This window comes from Papio anubis, chromosome 5 (genome assembly GCF_008728515.1).
Source record: "Papio anubis isolate 15944 chromosome 5, Panubis1.0, whole genome shotgun sequence".
NCBI classification, from domain to species: domain Eukaryota; kingdom Metazoa; phylum Chordata; class Mammalia; order Primates; family Cercopithecidae; genus Papio; species Papio anubis.
In genome coordinates this window covers 99,931-118,004 of record NC_044980.1, presented here as the reverse complement: position 1 = coordinate 118,004, position 18,074 = coordinate 99,931, and the positions used below count along the sequence as shown (strand labels likewise).

General features: G+C 57.5%; 1 protein-coding gene across 3 annotated transcripts in view; it reads right to left on the bottom strand.

Annotated features, from left to right (window-relative positions):
• LPCAT1 (lysophosphatidylcholine acyltransferase 1) overlaps positions 1-18,074 on the bottom strand; it is a 61,624-nt gene that overhangs the window by 5,482 nt on the left and 38,068 nt on the right. For all 3 annotated transcript variants that reach the window (XM_003899463.4, XM_017959421.3, XM_021939217.2), the window contains exons 6-12: positions 15,923-15,981; positions 13,525-13,559; positions 12,218-12,272; positions 10,167-10,249; positions 7,401-7,526; positions 6,450-6,603; positions 3,407-3,505 (exon numbers count right to left, since the gene is read on the bottom strand). In XM_003899463.4, the coding sequence (XP_003899512.1) occupies positions 3,407-3,505; positions 6,450-6,603; positions 7,401-7,526; positions 10,167-10,249; positions 12,218-12,272; positions 13,525-13,559; positions 15,923-15,981 (611 nt within the window). The remainder of the gene's footprint in view (positions 1-3,406; positions 3,506-6,449; positions 6,604-7,400; positions 7,527-10,166; positions 10,250-12,217; positions 12,273-13,524; positions 13,560-15,922; positions 15,982-18,074) is intronic.

The following is an 18,074-nucleotide window of genomic DNA, read 5'->3' as shown; positions in this document are numbered from 1 at the left end:
TCCTGAGCCTCACACGTGAGGCCTTCTCTCTTCCTCCTGCTCCAGCTGTGGAGGCGGAGGCTCCGGCCCTCTCTGTGCAGGGACCAGGGGCGAGGCACCTGCCGCCCGCACCCCACAGCTCCACGGTGCTCCCCTCCTGGCTTCATACGGACCCTGTGACCTGGGGATCCCCCAGACCCCTTGTTCAGGGCCTGCCCGTCCCTCTGTCTCCTCGGAAACACTTCAGCTCCCTGTGGGGTGTAGGGTTCTCCCCCGCCCTTGAGGCTCGAGCCTGGCCCACAGGCTCTGTGGCAGCACCTTCGTCTCAGATCCTGACGCCGCCGTGTCCTTCCGCTCCAACCCCTGGGCTCCCTCGGACCCCTCCCTGCCCCCTCAGATGGGCCAGCTCTTCTACCTGGTTCCTGCCCCCAGTCCTCTACCTGGGGATGCACCATCCCCCGCCGCCCTCTGGTTCCCGGGACTCCCGACAGGGCCGTCGCCCTGACTCCGATTCCCTCCTCCCCTTCTCCTGCTCCAGTGCGCTGTGATCTTGTGAGCGTTCACTCCACGCTCCAAGAAGCCGGCTGCACGTGAGGGGCGTTGCCCTCTCTTCAAGGAGGGGCTGCGCGTTCACCTCACCCGGCTCCTCCTCGTGGTGCTCAGGGAAGAAACGCTGACGCCTCCAGCCCGCTGGCCTGGCAAGCTGTCCCAGGGATCACACCCTCTTCCCGAGGCTCTGCCTCTACTCCCGCAGCCTACTGCCGCAGGCTCTGGGGGCCCCATCCTCACCCTCCACCCTCCTCCCCTGGGCCTCATCCCACAGCGCTGGTGCACGCGGCCACCCTGTCTTCTGTGGACTACGTTTCTCTCCTGCTTTTAGATTTCCTGAATCAAACATCTGCAGACAAAATCCACGCTGGTGCTGCTAGAGCCTCAGCACAGGCCGGGTCAAACCCTCAGGGCCATGGCCTCCAGCTCCTCGATCAACCTGGATCCCACTCAAGCCCCCAGAGAGCAGTGCCTCCTGTCCCCCAGTGGCTGCAAGGCTGCTTCAGAGGGGACGACCTGACATCGGTGTCCGTTTGGACATGAGAACTGCAGGTGCGGACTTTCATCCTTCAGCCTGGTAGATGCTGCACGGGAAATGCAGAGGTAGGACCGAGGCTACTACAGGCCACAGACTTCAGGTTCTCACTGTCCATTCTCTGAGCCACTGCAATTTTTACCAGGACATCTTAAGGGTTTACACAGTAATAATAATGAAAAAGAACAAAAACAAGGGGCCCCAAGGCATATGAAGCACGTCTGTGCGTTGCACATCTGGAAAGTTGAGCACTGGCATGTGCCTCTGGGGTCCTAGGTGCTAGGAGTTCTGTGGCCACAGTCAGCCTGGGAGGCAGCGTCCTGCATCTGTATGTCCCAAGGGCAGCACGCTGGTGCAGCTGCCATGCTCTCTCACACGAGACTGCTCTGTGGAAGCCCTTCCTGCTACACGCAGCCCCCCTAGAATGTGCCAGGGTCCCAGGGCAGCAGAAAAGCACAGTGGCCATGACATCAGGAAATGACACCATGGAAGGTGTAGGCTGCAGAAAGGGACACGGGGAGGCAGCCCGCAAGAAGGTGGGAGGAAGGCAGGTAAGCTGAAGAGCGACAGGGCATCTCCTGTCAAGGCAGAGCTGCTGAGGGTGGAGGTGAGGCAGGACCCAGGCGTCCTTGCCGGGACGCAGACGCAGCCACATCAGCCGGCCTGGAAGCCTGTGAGACGTGATCACCCATCCTGCCCCTAGGGGTCACTGTAGGGCAGCCTGGGCCTCACCCATCGCCTGGTTCACCTGATAAAGACCTCCCAGCCCACCCCAAGCAGGGACCCCGTGCACACTGTCCTCCCCGGCAGGCGTCCTCAACCCTACCACAGCCAGTTACCCTGCCCACCTGCAGGTGGGGCCTCTGCGGGGGGACGGTTGGGCTCCACAGCCCACTGTTTATGTTGAGAAACAAGGCAATGCCACCCCCACCACTGCTATCATTCAGTTCCAGATTATACTTGTAGCTTTAGAGCAGGGGCTGGTGGGGCCAGCAGAACGGGGGGCGGTGGCTCATGCCTGTAATCCCAGCACTTTGGGAGGCCAAGGAGGGCGGATCACTTGAGGCCAGGAGTTTGAGACCAGCCCAGCCAACATGGTGAAACCCTGTCTCTTCTAAAATTACAAAAATTAGCCGGGTGTCATGGCATGAGCCTGTAATCCCAGCTTCTTGGGAGGCTGAGGCACGAGGATCGCTTGAACCTGGGAGGCAGAGGTTCGTTGCAGTGAGCCAAGACTGTACCACTGCACTCCAGCCTGGACAACAGAGTGAGACTCCGTCTCAAAAAAATTTAAAAAAAAACAAAAAACCAGGGCACGGTAAAAGCAGTGCCAGCGGGGGCCGTGAGGCCACAGGGCCTGGCTGGGACCAGGGGCCCTAGGACGCAGGCTGCCTAGGCCTGGAGGAGGCATGGAGGTCGGGCTTTCTTACACAGGGCCGCCAAATGTGGAGGTCATCCAGTTCATCCTGCCTGGGGTGACCCCCACAAGCCACCTTTGCATGTGGGGACATTCCCCAGTGTTGCTATGGAGAGGGTGTGCTGGCGTCAGAAGCGAGAGAAGGGAGTTCTTGGAGCAGTGAGAGACAAGCAGCTTCCTGACTCACACATCAGGCCCTCGAGAGTCTGGCTGATGTGAGTCACACCCTGTGAGAACCTTGGTAAAACTGTGCCTCTGTACAGGAAAAGCCGGCCCCGCTCTATCCCAGATGAAATCCACATTGGTGCTGCTGGAGCCTCAGCATAGGCCAGGCCAAACCCTCAGGGTTACTTAGCCTCCCGCCCTCCAGGCCTGACCCAGACCCCACTCAGCCCCCAGGGAGCAGCGACTCCCTTCCCCCACCCCCTGCGGTGAGGCAAGTCCTAAGGGCTTCCCAGGAGTCTGCAGCTGGGCTGGGACCCCAGACTCCGCCAGTGGTGAATGACTGGGCTCTGACATGTAGCCCCTGGGGTGAGCCGAGGCGGGCAGCTCCTAAGCCATGCTTTCTTCACCAGTCCACAGTCCGAGGGGGAGAGAGGGCGAGGCGTGTAGCCCCTGTGTTAGGTGCCCTGCAGTGTGTGATGGGGTGTGACACCACCAGCCCCACCCAGGTGCCCCAGGACCCAGGAAGAACCTCACCCATGCCTTTCTGATGAGTGTGGATTGCTAATTCCAGCAAGAAATAAATCTGGGAGTTTTTTTGGGCATTTTACAAACAACAGCTAGCATTAAAAGCTTATGTAAAAATAGCAGTTGGGCAAATGATCAATTAACTGATATTATAAGGAACTAGAGAAATGAACAGTGGTGCTGACGTGACTGTTCCGACCTACCCCCAGTCAAATCCATGTGAACTGTGCACTCACCTTGAAAGCCAGCTGGATGGTGTCCAGGGTCCGGGCCGGCCGGCAGACGACAGACAGGGCAACCACGCACTCTCGCAGGTCCACCTGGCCGCTGCCGCTCTGTGGAGAGAGGCGCTCTCAGCCACAGCTCGGCCGCCGCCTTTGGCACTGGAGAATTGCCAGGGCTTCCCACGGCTCCTGGTGTTAATTAAGGGCCAGTCCCGCTCTCACTCGGGAACGTCTGCCCACGTGAAAAGGGAATCTTGGAAGGACATTCCACCAAGTGGGTTCTCCAAGGTCACTGTGCTGCGTACACTTTTTGGGGCCATTACAATGAATTCCCAGAGTTCACAAGGCTGCCACAGGAAGCACCTCAGCAAAGCACACGCAATGCAGTGCCTGCCACCTGCCGAGACTTGCATTTGAGAAAACCCCACAAGCACCAAGGCTGCTTCTGGGCTCTAGGAATTTAGTCTGTTTATGGCAACCCATCCATCCTGCAGAAAGAAGGTGAACCCGGAGCTGTGAGGTGGAGCTAAACGCGCAGCCCGGGCCAGCTGTGGAAGCCAGTCGGCCCCGCGCTGACCATTCTCAGTAACTCCTCACACCCAGCGTCTCCAGGGACATGCTGTGAGTGAGCAGGGTGGTAAGAGGCACAGGTCAGGGCTGACAGGGTCTGCACTTCTGATGATGATGGGGACGATCTGCAGGTGGCTGCAGGGTGTGCCCAGGCCACAGGAAAGAACCTCCCAGGTCAGGGCTGGAGGAGGTGAGGAGCACCCTGGACAGGGGGAGGACTCTGTTCAGAGAGCAGGAGATGAAGGGCAACCAGGAGTGTAGGGAGGACTCCCTGGTCATAGAGCAGGAGGAGGTTCCAGGAGGACAGCAGGAGGAGCAGGAGGAGAACCCAGGGATAGAGGGAGGACTCTCAGGTTGGAGAAAACAAGGTGGGGAGCACCCAGGATAGGGGGAGGACTGTGGCCAAGAGCAGGTGAGGAGCACCCAGAGGCAAAGGAAGGACTCCCTTGTTGGAGAGAGCAAGAGAAGATGAGGAGCACCAGGACAGGCGAAGGATTTTGGCCAGAGAGCAGGAGGTGAGGAGTACCCAGGACAGGGGGAGGACTCTGGCCAGAGAGCAGGAGGTGAGGAGCACTCAGGAGCAGAGAGAGGACTCTAGTCAGAGAGCAGGACATGAGGAGCACCTGGGGCAGAGGGAGGATGCTCTGGTCAGAGAGGAGGAGGTGAGGAGCACCTGGGGCAGAGGGAGGATGCTCTGGTCAGAGAGCAGGAGGTGATGAGCACCCAGGATAGGGGGAGGACTCTCTGGCCAGACAGCAGGTGAGGAGCACCCAAGAGCAGAGGGAGGACTCTGGTCAGAGCAAGAGCAGGTGAGGTGAGGAGCACTCAGGGGCAGAGGGAGGACGCCCTGGTCAGAGAGCCGGGGGTGAGGAGCACCCAGGAGCAGAGGGAGGACTTTGACCAGCAGGTGCCCCTCTACGCTTGTGTCAAACACAGGCCGTAGGTGCTAGGGGTGAGGCGCACACAGGTCCCTGAGGGTCTTCTGAGGGAACTGACAGCTTTCTCTGCGCTACGCCACACCCTTTGCAAGGCATGGGCACCGGGACTGGGGCTTGGGTGTCTGGCAGGTGGAAACGATGACAAGTCCCTGGCTCTGGGAAGGTCTCAGCCTGGGGGTCTGAGGTCCTGGGTATAAACGGAGAATATTCCTACCTCGTAAGATCATGCGCATTTGAAATTGCAGAAAATAAAAAATTAACCGCACCGTGTCATAAGTGACCTCGGAATGCTGCCTGTGAAACCAGCATTCACTATTTCGCATTTCAATTCCAACACTGTGGTAAAGCCCTGGGTGCAAACGCAGCCGCAGCTGCACGGACACCAGGCAGGCCTCGCATCCGAGACGCCATTTCCAGCTGCCCCGTAGCAGAGGCCCGTGGCTGGGGCCCCGTGGTGCGTGTGGGAGAACGCCCCGAGCCACGCACTGTGATCCTTGGTTCACACTCTGCACACGCGCGGGGCGGCCTCCTTCCCGTCCTGGGTGCTCCTCATCTTCTCCCGCTCTCTCCAACCAGGGAGTCCTTCCTTTGCCTCTGGGTGCTCCTCACCTGCTCTCTGGCCAGAGTCCCCCTGCCCTGAGTGCTCCTCACCTGCTCTCTGGCCAGAGTCCCCCTGCCCTGAGTGCTCCTCACCTGCTCTCTGGCCAGAGAGGCCTCCTGCCTGCCCGGGCTCCACCCAGGGCGGCACTACAGCTGCTCCGTGTTGGTGCAAAGCACATATCGCACTGTCACACGGGGAATCCCACGACGCTGTAGCGGGACAGTCAAGGCTGACGGAGCCCTCTACACATACCTGGCGTGTCACCGGCTCCTCTAGGACCACAGCGTAAGTGTCCATGCTGTGACACTGACACCCAGAAAAGACCAGGATTGGCCGACCTGTGGCTCGCCGTGGCAGCCTGTCCCGCCCCTGCATACCGCCTCGCACCTTCCGAAAACCCCAAGGCTGCCCACATGTTCAGGCCCAGCTGGCATGACCATGGATGCCTCATCAGTTACGACGAGGACCTGGGGATGACGTGTGGAGGGCGGAGGGGAGTGGGCGGCTGCGCCAGGAGGAAGCCCTCCCACACCCACAGGCTGGCGGGGGGCCTCCAAGCCCATCATAGAGGACGGGCGCATTACTAGAAATTGTGACGCTGCAAAGAGCAGCTCTGGTGAGCAGGGGCCCTGCAGGGGGTCCCTTTGGAGACCCCAGGCTGGGCGTCACCATTTGATATTGTTAGACTCCGTAATCAGACTAAAAAAAACCCCAAAGCACAGGCACGTTCATCAGTAAAGGGCAATTTAAACGTCTAATGTGTACATGTATTTAAAAGCACGGGAGGAAACACCCTCACGATGACAGGGTGGGGTAGTGAGGGGTGGTTTCCCGTCTCTGCTTTCAAATTCGTGTGAAAATATATTTATATTAGAATGAGAACAATCTATACTTCAAAAAGCAGGAGGTTTTGCGGAGACCCCGCTCCTCAGGCGACAGCCCCTACCTCGTCGAACAGTGAAAACATGTCTTCCAGCAAGTCAGAAACAGGGACTTCCAGGGAGGCCGCAAACTCCGCAATACCCATCTTCTCTCCTCCCTTCTTCCTGGCACTTTCTGAGTATTTGTCCAGATCTTTTTCAAGTTTTTCTGGTTTTAGCCTAGACAAAAAGAGAGGGAAAGCTTTCTTTCTCAATAAAATGGCGCACGCTAACACTAGATTTAGTTGTCAGACGCATCAAAATATTAGAATTATTTACAGAAGTAGCAGCAAGTTAGTTTTCTTTTTTTTTTTTTTTTTTTTTTTTGAGACGGAGTCTTGCTCTGTCACCCAGGCTGGAGTGCAGTGGCCGGATCTCAGCTCACTGCAAGCTCCTCCTCTCGGGTTCACGCCATTCTCCTGCCTCAGCCTCCCCAGTAGCTGGGACTACAGGCACCCGCCACTTCGCCCGGCTAGTTTTTTGCATTTTTTAGTAGAGACGGGGTTTCACTGTGTTAGCCAGGATGGTCTCGATCTCCTGACCTCATGATCCGCCCGTCTCGGCCTCCCAAAGTGCTGGGATTACAGGCTTGAGCCACCGCGCCCGGCCAGCAAGTTAGTTTTCAAGAAAAGGCATTCTCCTCTCCTAACTGGAAGGTGTGAGATGTGTTCTGTCCAAGTGTCAAGCCAGGTGCCTGTGCCCCTGAGACCAGTTCCCTTCCCCAGGGCGGGTCTCGCAGGACACAGGGTGGCCCTCCTGGGGCGCCACCCACACAGACAGCTGGTGCCAGGCACTAAGGGATTTAAAGACACTATGTAGGCTGAAGTTGATGTTTGAAAAAAGCCAAGCAAACGCCAGAATAAACATCATTAATAATTACTTCCTTAGCTCCCCCCCCTGCAACCCCAGGGATCCCCCGCCGGCCTTGGCAGCACGGGTTCTAGCTAACGCTCAGGTAAGGAGAACCAGGTACTCACCCGAGGCCCCGCACGAGCCTGGCAAATTCTAAAAGGCAAGTGTCAGCAGGGAGACGGAGCTGTCCTTCCGCCAGGGCCAGCTGGCAGTCCTCGAACGTGTAGTCCGTTACGGAGACGCCCAAGGCCCTGCAAGGAGGGCAGCACCCCCGTCAGCCCAGCCCCATGGCGGCCAGTTCCCACTGCCCCACCGGAGTAGCCGCCGATGGCTCAGGGGAGAGGAGGGCTGAGGAGAGGCAGTGAGACAGGGGAATGGCCTGTTGCTGGGGCAGTCACACATGTATCGATGAGCTTCACTCTCATAGGGGTGCTCTGAAACAATGGCAACAGTCACACCAACGGTCACCGATCACAGACTGCCATCACACGAGAACCGTGAAAAAGTTTGAAACACTGTGAGAATTACCAACATGTGATGCGGAGACACGACGTGAGCTCATGGTGTGAGAATTACTGAAATGTGACCCAGAGGCGCCAAAGTGAGCTCACGGTGCTGGAAAATGGTGCTGATAAGCTCAACACAGAGTTGCCACAAATGTGAATCAACTGTCTGTGAAGCACTGTAACATGAAGCAGAGTGAAGCGGGGGGCGCCCTCACTCCCACAGCTGCCCTGGCCGTGCTGTGTGTGCTCAGGTGATGAGAAATCGGTGCCTCTCCAGTCCTATTTGAGAGCCGCTCAAGTTCCCCTTGGCAAACCTAGGCATCACCATTTGGGAACAGGAGAGTCTCAGGCTATCCACAGGAAAGAAGGACAAGCCTAACTGAGAGGCTGCCCATGAAGCTCACAGGAGCCCTGGCTGGGTGAACCACCCACCTCTGCCAGCCACACCTGGGGCCATCCCCGGCCTCTCCTGATGGTCCGTCCTGGGTGGCACCTCTCTCCAGGCCAGCACTGCACATGTGTCATTCATCTCAGAACCCTGAATGACACAGAGGCCAGCCCCATTCCAGAGGAAAACCAAGGTCAGGGAAGGATGTGTGCGCTCTGCCACCCTGGGGTGCCGCTGTCCTCGCAGCGGGCAGGGGAGGAGAACGTGCTTCCAGCACTGCCTCCTAGGACCCACTACGGGATTGGAAAACCAGCCGGGAGGAGGCACCGCCAGGGTCCCTCTGCTCGTGACTAACTCCACTCCCCGAGTGGTGCTGCACGGGGCACCCGCCCAGGCCCAGGAGTCCGAGGCTGCTTCTCCCTCCCATGTTCCTTGGTGGGGGTTTTGCTGATGGTGGTAGACCCCCCAATGGCCCTGACGTGATGAACACAGCTCCTGGTAATTCAGAGTGGGGTTTTAAGAGAATTCTGAATTACTACAATGGAAATGGCGGCACTCTCGTACCCTAAAAAAAGGTGCAGGTTCCTCAGAGTCTGTTTGAAATGGAGGGCTCTAAAATAATCAGTGAGGCCCATAGGCGATCTCTCCTTGAGTTCTGTAAAATGTGTTCTCCTCCTCCCAAGTCCCCAAAAGTAGCAGGTTTGGCAGCAGTCCGGATCACAGGTGCTGGGCTTGGAGGTGGGAATGCATTCCCCTGGCTCGGCACCTACTCAGCTTTTTGTATTGTTCAGAGCGGCCTGTGGTGCGGTTGTGTGGAGCTTTGGGGGACAGAGACTGCCGGACCCATTTTTACTCTCGGGTACATGCTCTGGGAGGGAGAGGACGGGAATGTGAGGGAAAGGGCTGCCCAGCTGAATCTGCAGGGTGTCAGCCGAGTGTGAACAAAGTGACTGGGAGGTCAGAGCCAGGCACACTCTGCTGGCCCACTCATGGCTGTGTTCCCCTCTGGGCTCTCTGGAGAGGCAAGTTCCCAGCCATGCCCCATCTGCTGCAGCAGGAGCCTGGGGGTGGGGCCGGCGGACTGAGGTGGATGTGGCTCCCAGGTGGCTCCTGCAGCTCAGGTCTGGCAGCCGCCTGGTGGAGGGGAGGCTCCAGCTCCACTGGACAGAGCTTTGCAGGAGGAAGCACTAGGGAGGTGTCCAGGTGGGGGTAAATTCAGGTGGGAGGACCTGGTTGCAAGGACAAGTTTTAGGGGAATGGGACCCTGAGGGATGGAAGGTGTTGAGGGAGGGAGATGGGGAGGGCGTGTGAGAGAGGGAGGGGGGAGGGCGTGTGAGCTGATGGCACTGAGAGAGGGAGGGGGAGGGCGTGTGAGCTGACGGCACTAAGGGAGGAAGAGGGGAAGGGCGTGTGACCTGACGGCACTGAGAGAGGGAGAGAGGAGGGTGTGTGAGCCGACAGCACCGCTGGCCATGCAAGCAGGGGACCTGGGACCATGGGAAGCGAGGACATTCCCTCTTCCTAACTGCATGCATGAGAATTGTGTAAGTAGCACAAGTCACCTTACAAGATTAAATGTGCAGCCACCACTCTGCCCTGCCAGATAGGGTAAGGGCACTGGTAAGTATCACACAGGCGGATGAGCAAAGGCAGGCATGGAGGCCACCGCACAGATGTGAAGTTGGCCCAGGCCAGTGCCCCGTTGGATCATTTAGGGCACAGGGAACATAGGGCCTGGGGTGACCAACAGCTGCAGGAAGGTCTGGAAAAATCAGTCATGCATCTTCCAAACATCAAAGACGGTGAAATGCCATCAGAGGGAAACAAGGGACGTGCAGCCCAAGGCCAAGCACACTTCACCAACATGCATGGAGCTGGTTCCTGTGCTTCAGCAAGAATGCCTTTTCCTGACACCGTTGGCTATTTTAAATACACAGGGAGCAGCACTCCGGGAGACGCCCCTGACTCAGCGGCGGGGCAAGGAGCTGCTCACTTACTCGGCCATGACTCGCCGCACGTTGCTGGCATACAGTGCGGGGTTCCTCTTCTCCTCCTCAGAAGGGCTGTACACAGGAAGGAACTGAACACACAGAGAAGCTGCGTTAGTATCACAAGATGCTGACCTCAGCAACATACCATAACGACAACTGGGAGGCTGACAAAATTAAGATCTGTCAAAGCAATGCCCATTAGAACCGTCTTCAAAGTTGTCATGCGCACACGCGTGCACATACACACTCACCCCAAGATGCATGAACTGCACATGTGTGCACCTGAACACTCATGCCCGTCAGTGCTCCTAGGAGCACCTGCTGCCTACGGCAGAACATCCAGCTCCCTGATGTACACTCACCCCGTCAGTGCTCCTAGGAGCACCTGCTGCCTATGGCAGAACATCCGGCTCCCTGATGTACACTCACCCCGTCAGTGCTCCTAGGAGCACCTGCTGCCTACGTCAGAACATCTGGCTCCCTGATCTCACAAAGGGCTTATGCCAACTTCTCACGGAATCCGTTTTGTAATGGGGATACTGCAGCACGTTATTCCGACATTTGGAACAGATTATTGGCACCTTGTGCATTTTGAAATTAAAAGAAATTGTCCAATGAACTTGTCCTTGCCTGAGTGACACTTACACAGCATTTTAAATGAATGTGACCCACAGTGCACACGGTGCAGGAAAGGGCAGAAGACCACCCTGGACGTCCTTTTCTCTCATACGGAATATTTCAGAATACAGGAACATCCTGAAACCCCAGTTCTCGCTGTTATTTCTAGAACTTCCGTAAACTGCCATGGCTCCTCGCATCAGCATTTGCATCTTGCATGAACAACGTAAGGACAGAGCAGTTTTGCAAAGCCATTCACTTTCTTTTCAACTCTTAAAATTAGAAACCAGGCCTGTAACACAGCCGTTCAACACCAGGGAGCCCTCAGGAGCTCAAGCTCAGTCCCTGTGTTCTGTGCTCGAGTCCTGGCCTGCACCCTCCCAGCCACTGCCCATCCAGCCACATAATCCTGCTGGGTGGGGGGACTGCTGCCCTCAGGCCTGGGCCGAGGCCCTTCAGCCCAGTCCTCTGTAATGAGAGTGGCTTATCCTCTGTGGAAGTGAACAGCTGGGCTGAAAGCCGGGCTCATCGGTATATTTCGTAATGCTCTGCAATATTTAAAGCAGCAAATTGTTTTATTAAATATTTAAGTTGCATGTGACTTATCTTTTTTTCCAGTTGCAAGAAGTGCATATTAATTCCCCTTTCAAACAAAAAAAGAACGATTCCTCATTGACTTAGATAAAATTGTGCAGGCTACACAGAGGTGACTATTTAGCCCAAGGTCTTGACTCTGGAGACCTGGGTCAGGCTGAGAAGGGGATTCTTTGACTATGTATTAAACAGAGCAAGGTGCTATGACAAGCTCAGCAGTATTAAATATGTCAAGTAAAACTAAAAGCCAAGTGAATAATTCTTTGCATGTGGGCCAGCTTCATATGCCCTTAAGCTACAATACCCATAATAACGAATGGTAGGTTTAAAAACTCCTACACAGCTGGGTGTGGTAGCTCATGCCTGGGATCCCAGCGCTTCAGGAGGCCGAGGCAGAGGACTGCTTGAGCCCGGGAGTTTGAGACCAGCCTAGGCAACAAAGCGAGACCCGTCTCTACAAAAATTAGCTAGGCATGGTGGCATGTGCCTGTGGTCCAATTACATGAGAGGTTGAGGTAGGGTGATCGCGTGGGCCCAGGAGGTTGAGGCTGCAGTGAGCCCAACGCTACACTCCAGCCTGGGCAATAGAGCAAGACGCTGTCTCAGAAAAGCAAAAAACAAAAACCCAAATCGCATCCAAGTGGTTCAGACTCATACAAGAGACATAAAGTCATTGATGTAAAGTAACCAGAGGCTCCTCTGTGGAGCCCTGAGAAATGGAAAGATGGGAAAGCAAGACAGGTGCTACGTCACATTGTACAAGGCTTATCTGGGCATCCTGGTGTAACCCTGTGTCTGCATCAGCCACTGTGAAGAGCACTGTGTAACTCCGTATCCATACGAACCTCGATTTCCACTTGGTTGTGAAACTGACACAGCGTGAGCCACAGGATTTCCAGCCTTAAAAACAGATTGCACAATGTTGAGCAGATTTACAACACAGGTTAAGAAGTAAATTAGTTCTAATTCTGGAGTGAAACCTCCAGACGCGCCCTCCAGAGGGCACTACCGGGCAGTCAACGCTCCCGCGGAGGGGGTGCTGTGCCCACCCAGCCCGAGCCCCAGTGTGACATGCAGCTGTAGGTGGAAATGCTGCTTTTCTGATTCAACACCTGCTGATGTCTTTGGTTCATCTAGCAAGACACCATCTCCTGCTTGTTCTTCAGCTCGTACAGCCCACACCCATCCCTCCTCCCTCCACACCTGTCCCTCCTGCCGTCCCCAGGCAGCACAGGCCCTAAGTCATGCGGCCCCTCTAGCCTGGATCCAGAGTTCCCAACCTCAGAACCAGGATCGCCATGCCTCTGCTGCAGGAGTTGACATGGGAGACATTCGGAGCTGCTCCCAGGGCCACACGCCCCCAACAGACAGCCCACCGCCCCAACCCTGTTTTTGCCCTGTCATGCCAACCCCAGCCCTAGGCCCCAGGGACCCCAGAGCCCCCATTCCCCCCAGAGTCCCTTCCCAGCTCTGCTGCCAGCTGGGAGCCTCCACACGCCAGCCTGGGAAGCACGGACCCAACACCTTCACCTGAACGCACCAGCGGACCCATGTCCTCCCAAGCGCCTGGGATGCAGCTGCTCTCTCTTGGACTTCCCCGCTCCCTCTGCCCTCCCTCCCGACGTCAGCTCAGACATCAGCACCCAGGAGGCCCTGACGAGCCTGTGGCCCCGGCTTCTCCTCTGGGGCTCATTCCCGTTTCTGTGGGGTTGTTCATTGTTGCATAACTGACCTTCAGTGTCTGTGCCGGGGGACAGGGACACTGACTTACAATAGGGGCTGGCCTCCCACCCAGCACTACTCAGTCCTTGCGCCTGTGCAGACGGGGTGCCCCCAGACACCCCTAAATCTCCACTTTCATTACCAGGGGCCGCCAGGTGGACGACGGCAACTACTGAGCTGGTGAACTCAAGAGCAGAACGCGAGACTCACCATCCCCTCCCTGCTGGTGCTGAGGACGCAGAACTTAAGACCCCAGAATCCAGGAGTGTCAGGACGGGGCCACATCTGTGCATTTAGTTTTCACAATGGGCTGAACCTAACGGCTGTCCCACAGCTGCTTTCACAACTGCAAAAGTAACTAGTGTGCACAGCAGACCCTACGTGTTCACAGAACAACAGGACAAAGAGGATGACATGGCGTTCGACTTACGCTCCAGGTCCTTGCCACGTCCACGTGATGGTGTCCTGGGGAGGAAGAGGCAGGGTCAGTCAGCACAGGGCCTGAACCCGGGGCTGAACCTGAACCTGTGTGCTGGTGCCAGACTCTCCCTGCACCTCCTACCCCACAGAGGTGCTGCAGCCAGGGGAAGGGAGGAGGGTGCTAGAGCTCCAGCTTCCCGGAGCCCCTGAGGATCCAGGACTCAGACCAGCCCCCAACCTGAGGTCCCCAGAGCCTCTAAGGACCCAGAGAACTCTGGGTCTCTCTTGGACTTCCCCACTCCCTCTACCCTCCCTCCTGACATCAGCTCAGACATCAGCACCCAGAAGGCCCTGATGAGCCTGTGGACCCAGAGACCTCCTTACAGGTCCCCAGAGTTCCCCCAAGGTCCCCAGAGTCCCTGAGGACTCAGAGCCCCCTCTTACAGGTTCCCAGAGCCCCTAGGATCTGGGAAAAGGCTCCTCCCTCCCTGCTTGCTCTCCTCTTTCCTCACAGGCCTGGGGACACCGATTCCAGTGTGCGCCCGGGACCCCAGCCCTCCCTGGCTCCCCGTTCTCTCCAAGTGCTCTGGGTATTCCCCCAGCCACTGTGCATGTGCAGGGCCCCCCCACCCCGGGTGCTCTGGAAGTCCCATCTTCAGCCTCAGCGCCACCGGGCAGGGACCACACAGCAGGGGCCCTGATGGCAGAGGACCGGACACTGTCACCCTGGGGTGGACCTTCTGCTCCCCTGACGGCCATGCTGGGTGCTTCTTGGTGTGTCCAGTAACAGTGTGTTGCTTTAAACACACTGATGAAACAATCTTAAAAAGTGGAAAATCCAGAGTTCTGCACAGATCAGAGTCTGTTGTCCTTGGGTTGATTTTTTTGCCCATAGGAGTTGCACTGGGGCATGGTTTCTGCAGCAGAGGCAGGAAGGGGCCCTTGGCCAGGAGCCTGGCTGACAAACACACGCCTCAGTTAGAAGGACGAGGCCTTTCAGTCGTGTGACTACTGGCCCCGACTCCATTTTATTACCTGACCATCAGCCCTCCGGGCAGCGTGAAATCCACAGGCATCGGATGGGACAGGCCCTGAGGCGGATGGGCCAGAACCCCGGCACCCAGAGGTCACCTGTATTTCTGCCCCGCTGTGTCCTGACCCGCGAGATCTTTCTTTCAGTGCTTTCCTTTGCCATCACAGAGGAACTGCGATAGACGGGAAGCTCCCTGTGATGGACAGGCCCTCCTCGGCGCTCTCCCAGGTGGGTGCTCTACCAGGAACCTGCAGTGAGCCCAGCACCAGTGGGCTGTGGGGACCCTGAGTCCGCCTGGGCCGTCTTTATGCTCCAGGAGCCCATGAAGGGGTGAGGACGTGTGGGAGTGATTGCAGTGGAAGGGGAAACAGCTGGCACCAAATGAATGCCCTGAGCTCAGCCGCAGCCCGTGAGGCGAGGTCGCCTAAATGGGGGGCCGATGGAACCGGAAGTATTCTGAGCATCCAAGAGCACCCAAAGGAAGGTGTAGCAGCCACCTTACAGGTGTGGAGACTGAGGCAGGACGTGGGCAGGGGCGGGGCCAGGGGGTAGGGCTGAGGCCAGGGGCGGGGATGGAGCAGGGCCTGGGTCAGGGGTGGGGTGGGGCTGGGGCAGAGCCAGGGCAGAGCCAGGGCAGGCTGGGGTGGGGTGGACCAGGGCAGAGCCAGGGCAGGCTGGGGTGGGGTGGACCAGGGCAGAGCCACAGCAGGCTGAGCCTCCTCCAGAGGCAGCAAGTCCCCATGAGGAACTGCTCTGAGGCCTCATTCAGGCTTTCTCCCCAAAGGTGGGGTCCACCACCTTCACCCCAGGAGCTCTGGACCCCAAACGCCTTCTTAATTTTGTTCTCTTAAACCAACACAAAACCTGGGCACTAAATGATAAAACCACAGAAATGACAGTCACCTCCTTTCTCTCCAGCTGCCTCTGCCTTCCAGAACTGAAATGTTCTTAATTTTTAAACTTCCTGGAGCATGAACTGGGTACTGAAAACTGCCGGGGACCCTGGCCGATGATGTGGGGTTGGGGGGTTCCCTCTCCAAAATGTCAGGTTTGGCCACACAGAGGAAAGGGCAGCTGCTTCAGGACCTATGGAAGCAGGGCTCTGGGATACTGGGGACCACTGTGGAATCACGGGGTTGATCAGGGACACGTGTGTAGAAAAGGCCGCACTCGGGAACACGGCGCACCAAGCCCAGGGCCCAGGCCTGTCCTGCCCTCTCCAGCGCTGAGGCCAGATGGACTCAGCACAGCCGAGCGTGGGCCGTGGCGCAGATAAAGGGTGTGGAGAGGTGGAGACACAGGTGCACAGAAGCAGCTCGCAGTTCCCACTCCCAGAGAATTCCCTGGAAACCGACCCCAGGAAAACACAACTCACCAGTTTATTTGGATATCGTAAAACCACAGGCTGGACGGGTGCTCCCGGGATGAACGCACCTGCCGAGAAAGGAACAGTGGTGTGACCCACGGAAGCCCACGCAGGACAGCATCTGCTGCGTTTCTCATGCTGCTCTCAGGATAAAAACGAGCTTTTCTGTCTAGGCCTTCCTGGTCAGCAAGGGCACTCCATGCCTGGACTATCTCAACATCTGTCCTGACCGTAAACACCCAGCGCCACAGCACGGATGGGCGGGAACCTCGGCGGGGGCGCTCCCTGGCCAAGGGACACTTTCTGTTATAACATCTCGCACCAGCTGGAAGGCGTCGGTGGGAAGTGAGGGTCCTCATCACCGGCCATGCCCATCCACCTGATGGGGTCAGGGTCTGCCCCCACCAAGCACACACATCTGCCTCGGGGCCCCACCCACCACCCTCACCTGCCCTGGGGCTCAGCTCGAAGGATAGGCAGACTTCGTCACAGCTGCAGCAGGACCTGCCTGGGACCTGCCTCTGTCTCTGAGCGGCTGCCACCTGATGGGCTCCCAATGAATCAGGAGGAGCCCCAGCGAGGCCCAGCTAGAGCCACAGGCCATGGAGGCTCAGGAACCTTCCTGTTCCCAGTGGAACTGTGGCCGCACCCAGCTGCCGCTCCGCCTTCTCACTGGCTGAAGCTGTGCCCTTGCAGACTGGAGCAAGGTACCATGGACTCTGTGGATTCTGTTTCTATTTTAAATTCTATTTAAATGTCTATCGAAAGATTTTGTTTTTAACTGGAAAACTCAGGCATTAGAAGTACTCAAGTTTTAGAACAGGACAGGCGGTCTGAGAAGGGCTCCCCTGCCTGACAACCTGAGGCCACACAGGTCAATCCCCAGGCAGCACATTCCTCCCAGGCTGCCAGAGAGTGCCACTGTGGTCAGGAATCTGGGGTTGGTCCTGGCTGTGGGATTCTGCACGATTCTGGGAGAATGCAGCCCATGTTTGCCCCTGGAGCTGCCAGGAGCATCTGTCCCCAGGGCCATTTCTCCTTTCGCGGTGGCCTGAGGCCAGAGGCCCGTGTCACAGCTGAAACTTCGAGCTGACAGCCCAACCCACTCAGCTTTCGTCTCATGCAGGACATCCGCCTGCAGCCTTGGTGTCCAGCCGGCACCCCAAGTCCCTGGCCTGTGTGCCGTAGCTCCCCCATGTCCAGTGCTGGGTTGCCCCTTTCCTGCTGTGGGCTCAGCAGCATCTGGGAACGAGCTCACGCAGTTCACCCTGCACTTCTGTGTACCCAGGTGGACGGCTGGCTGTGTCAGGGGAGGCGGAGGACGGCAGGGCTGGCACAGACCCAGGCTCAAGCCTCAGCTCCAACGCCTGGCAGCCGAACCCCAGCCCCTCAGACATGCAGTGTGGAGAAAACAGTCCTCACTGCCCAGGACCGAGCCCAGGAGCACACATGGAGTGGCGAGAGCTGCTGCGGGTGATAATGGCTTTGCTGCTGCAGCTCAGCTGACCGTCTCAACCACGTGTCAAGGGGACATCACTGAAGAAACTCAGTAAGAATCAAAGAACACCTCAACACACTGGGGACCGCTTGGGAAAGTCCCCAAGAGCGCAGAAACCCCCCCAAGAGCCTGAAAGGTCAGTGACTTCATGGAAATCCCAGTGGGAAAGTCTGCAGGGGTCTCCGGCCTCCCTAGTCTCCCAGGGGCCCCTGAGGGTCAGCAGCACCCAGACCCCACCAGCACCAGGCACCCAGGGCAGGCTGCACAAGGGTCAGGCTGGGAGAAACCAAGACGAGGGAGTCAGAGCCCAGGGCTCCTGAACACAGGAACAAAGCTGAGGGGAGGAGGCGCAGGCTTCTAAACTGCGCAGAAACCTCCATATTCACACATACCTTGTGCTGGGCATGGGTCTAACTTCACTAGTTGCAACAATGAGGCTGGAAGATGGCTCAGCAGAGATCCCTGAGGCCCCCAGAAGGCCATCACCCCTTACTCATAATGCCCATCCCCCACAGCCCACCCCACAGGAAGAAACAGTCCACCATGGCCCAGGGAGAGCCATGTCCACATTTGGGCACAGCCCGTGCAGGGAGGCCACCGCGGCCCAGGGAGAACCGCAGCCATGTCTGCCCACAGCCAGTGCAGGGAGGCCACTGTGGCCCA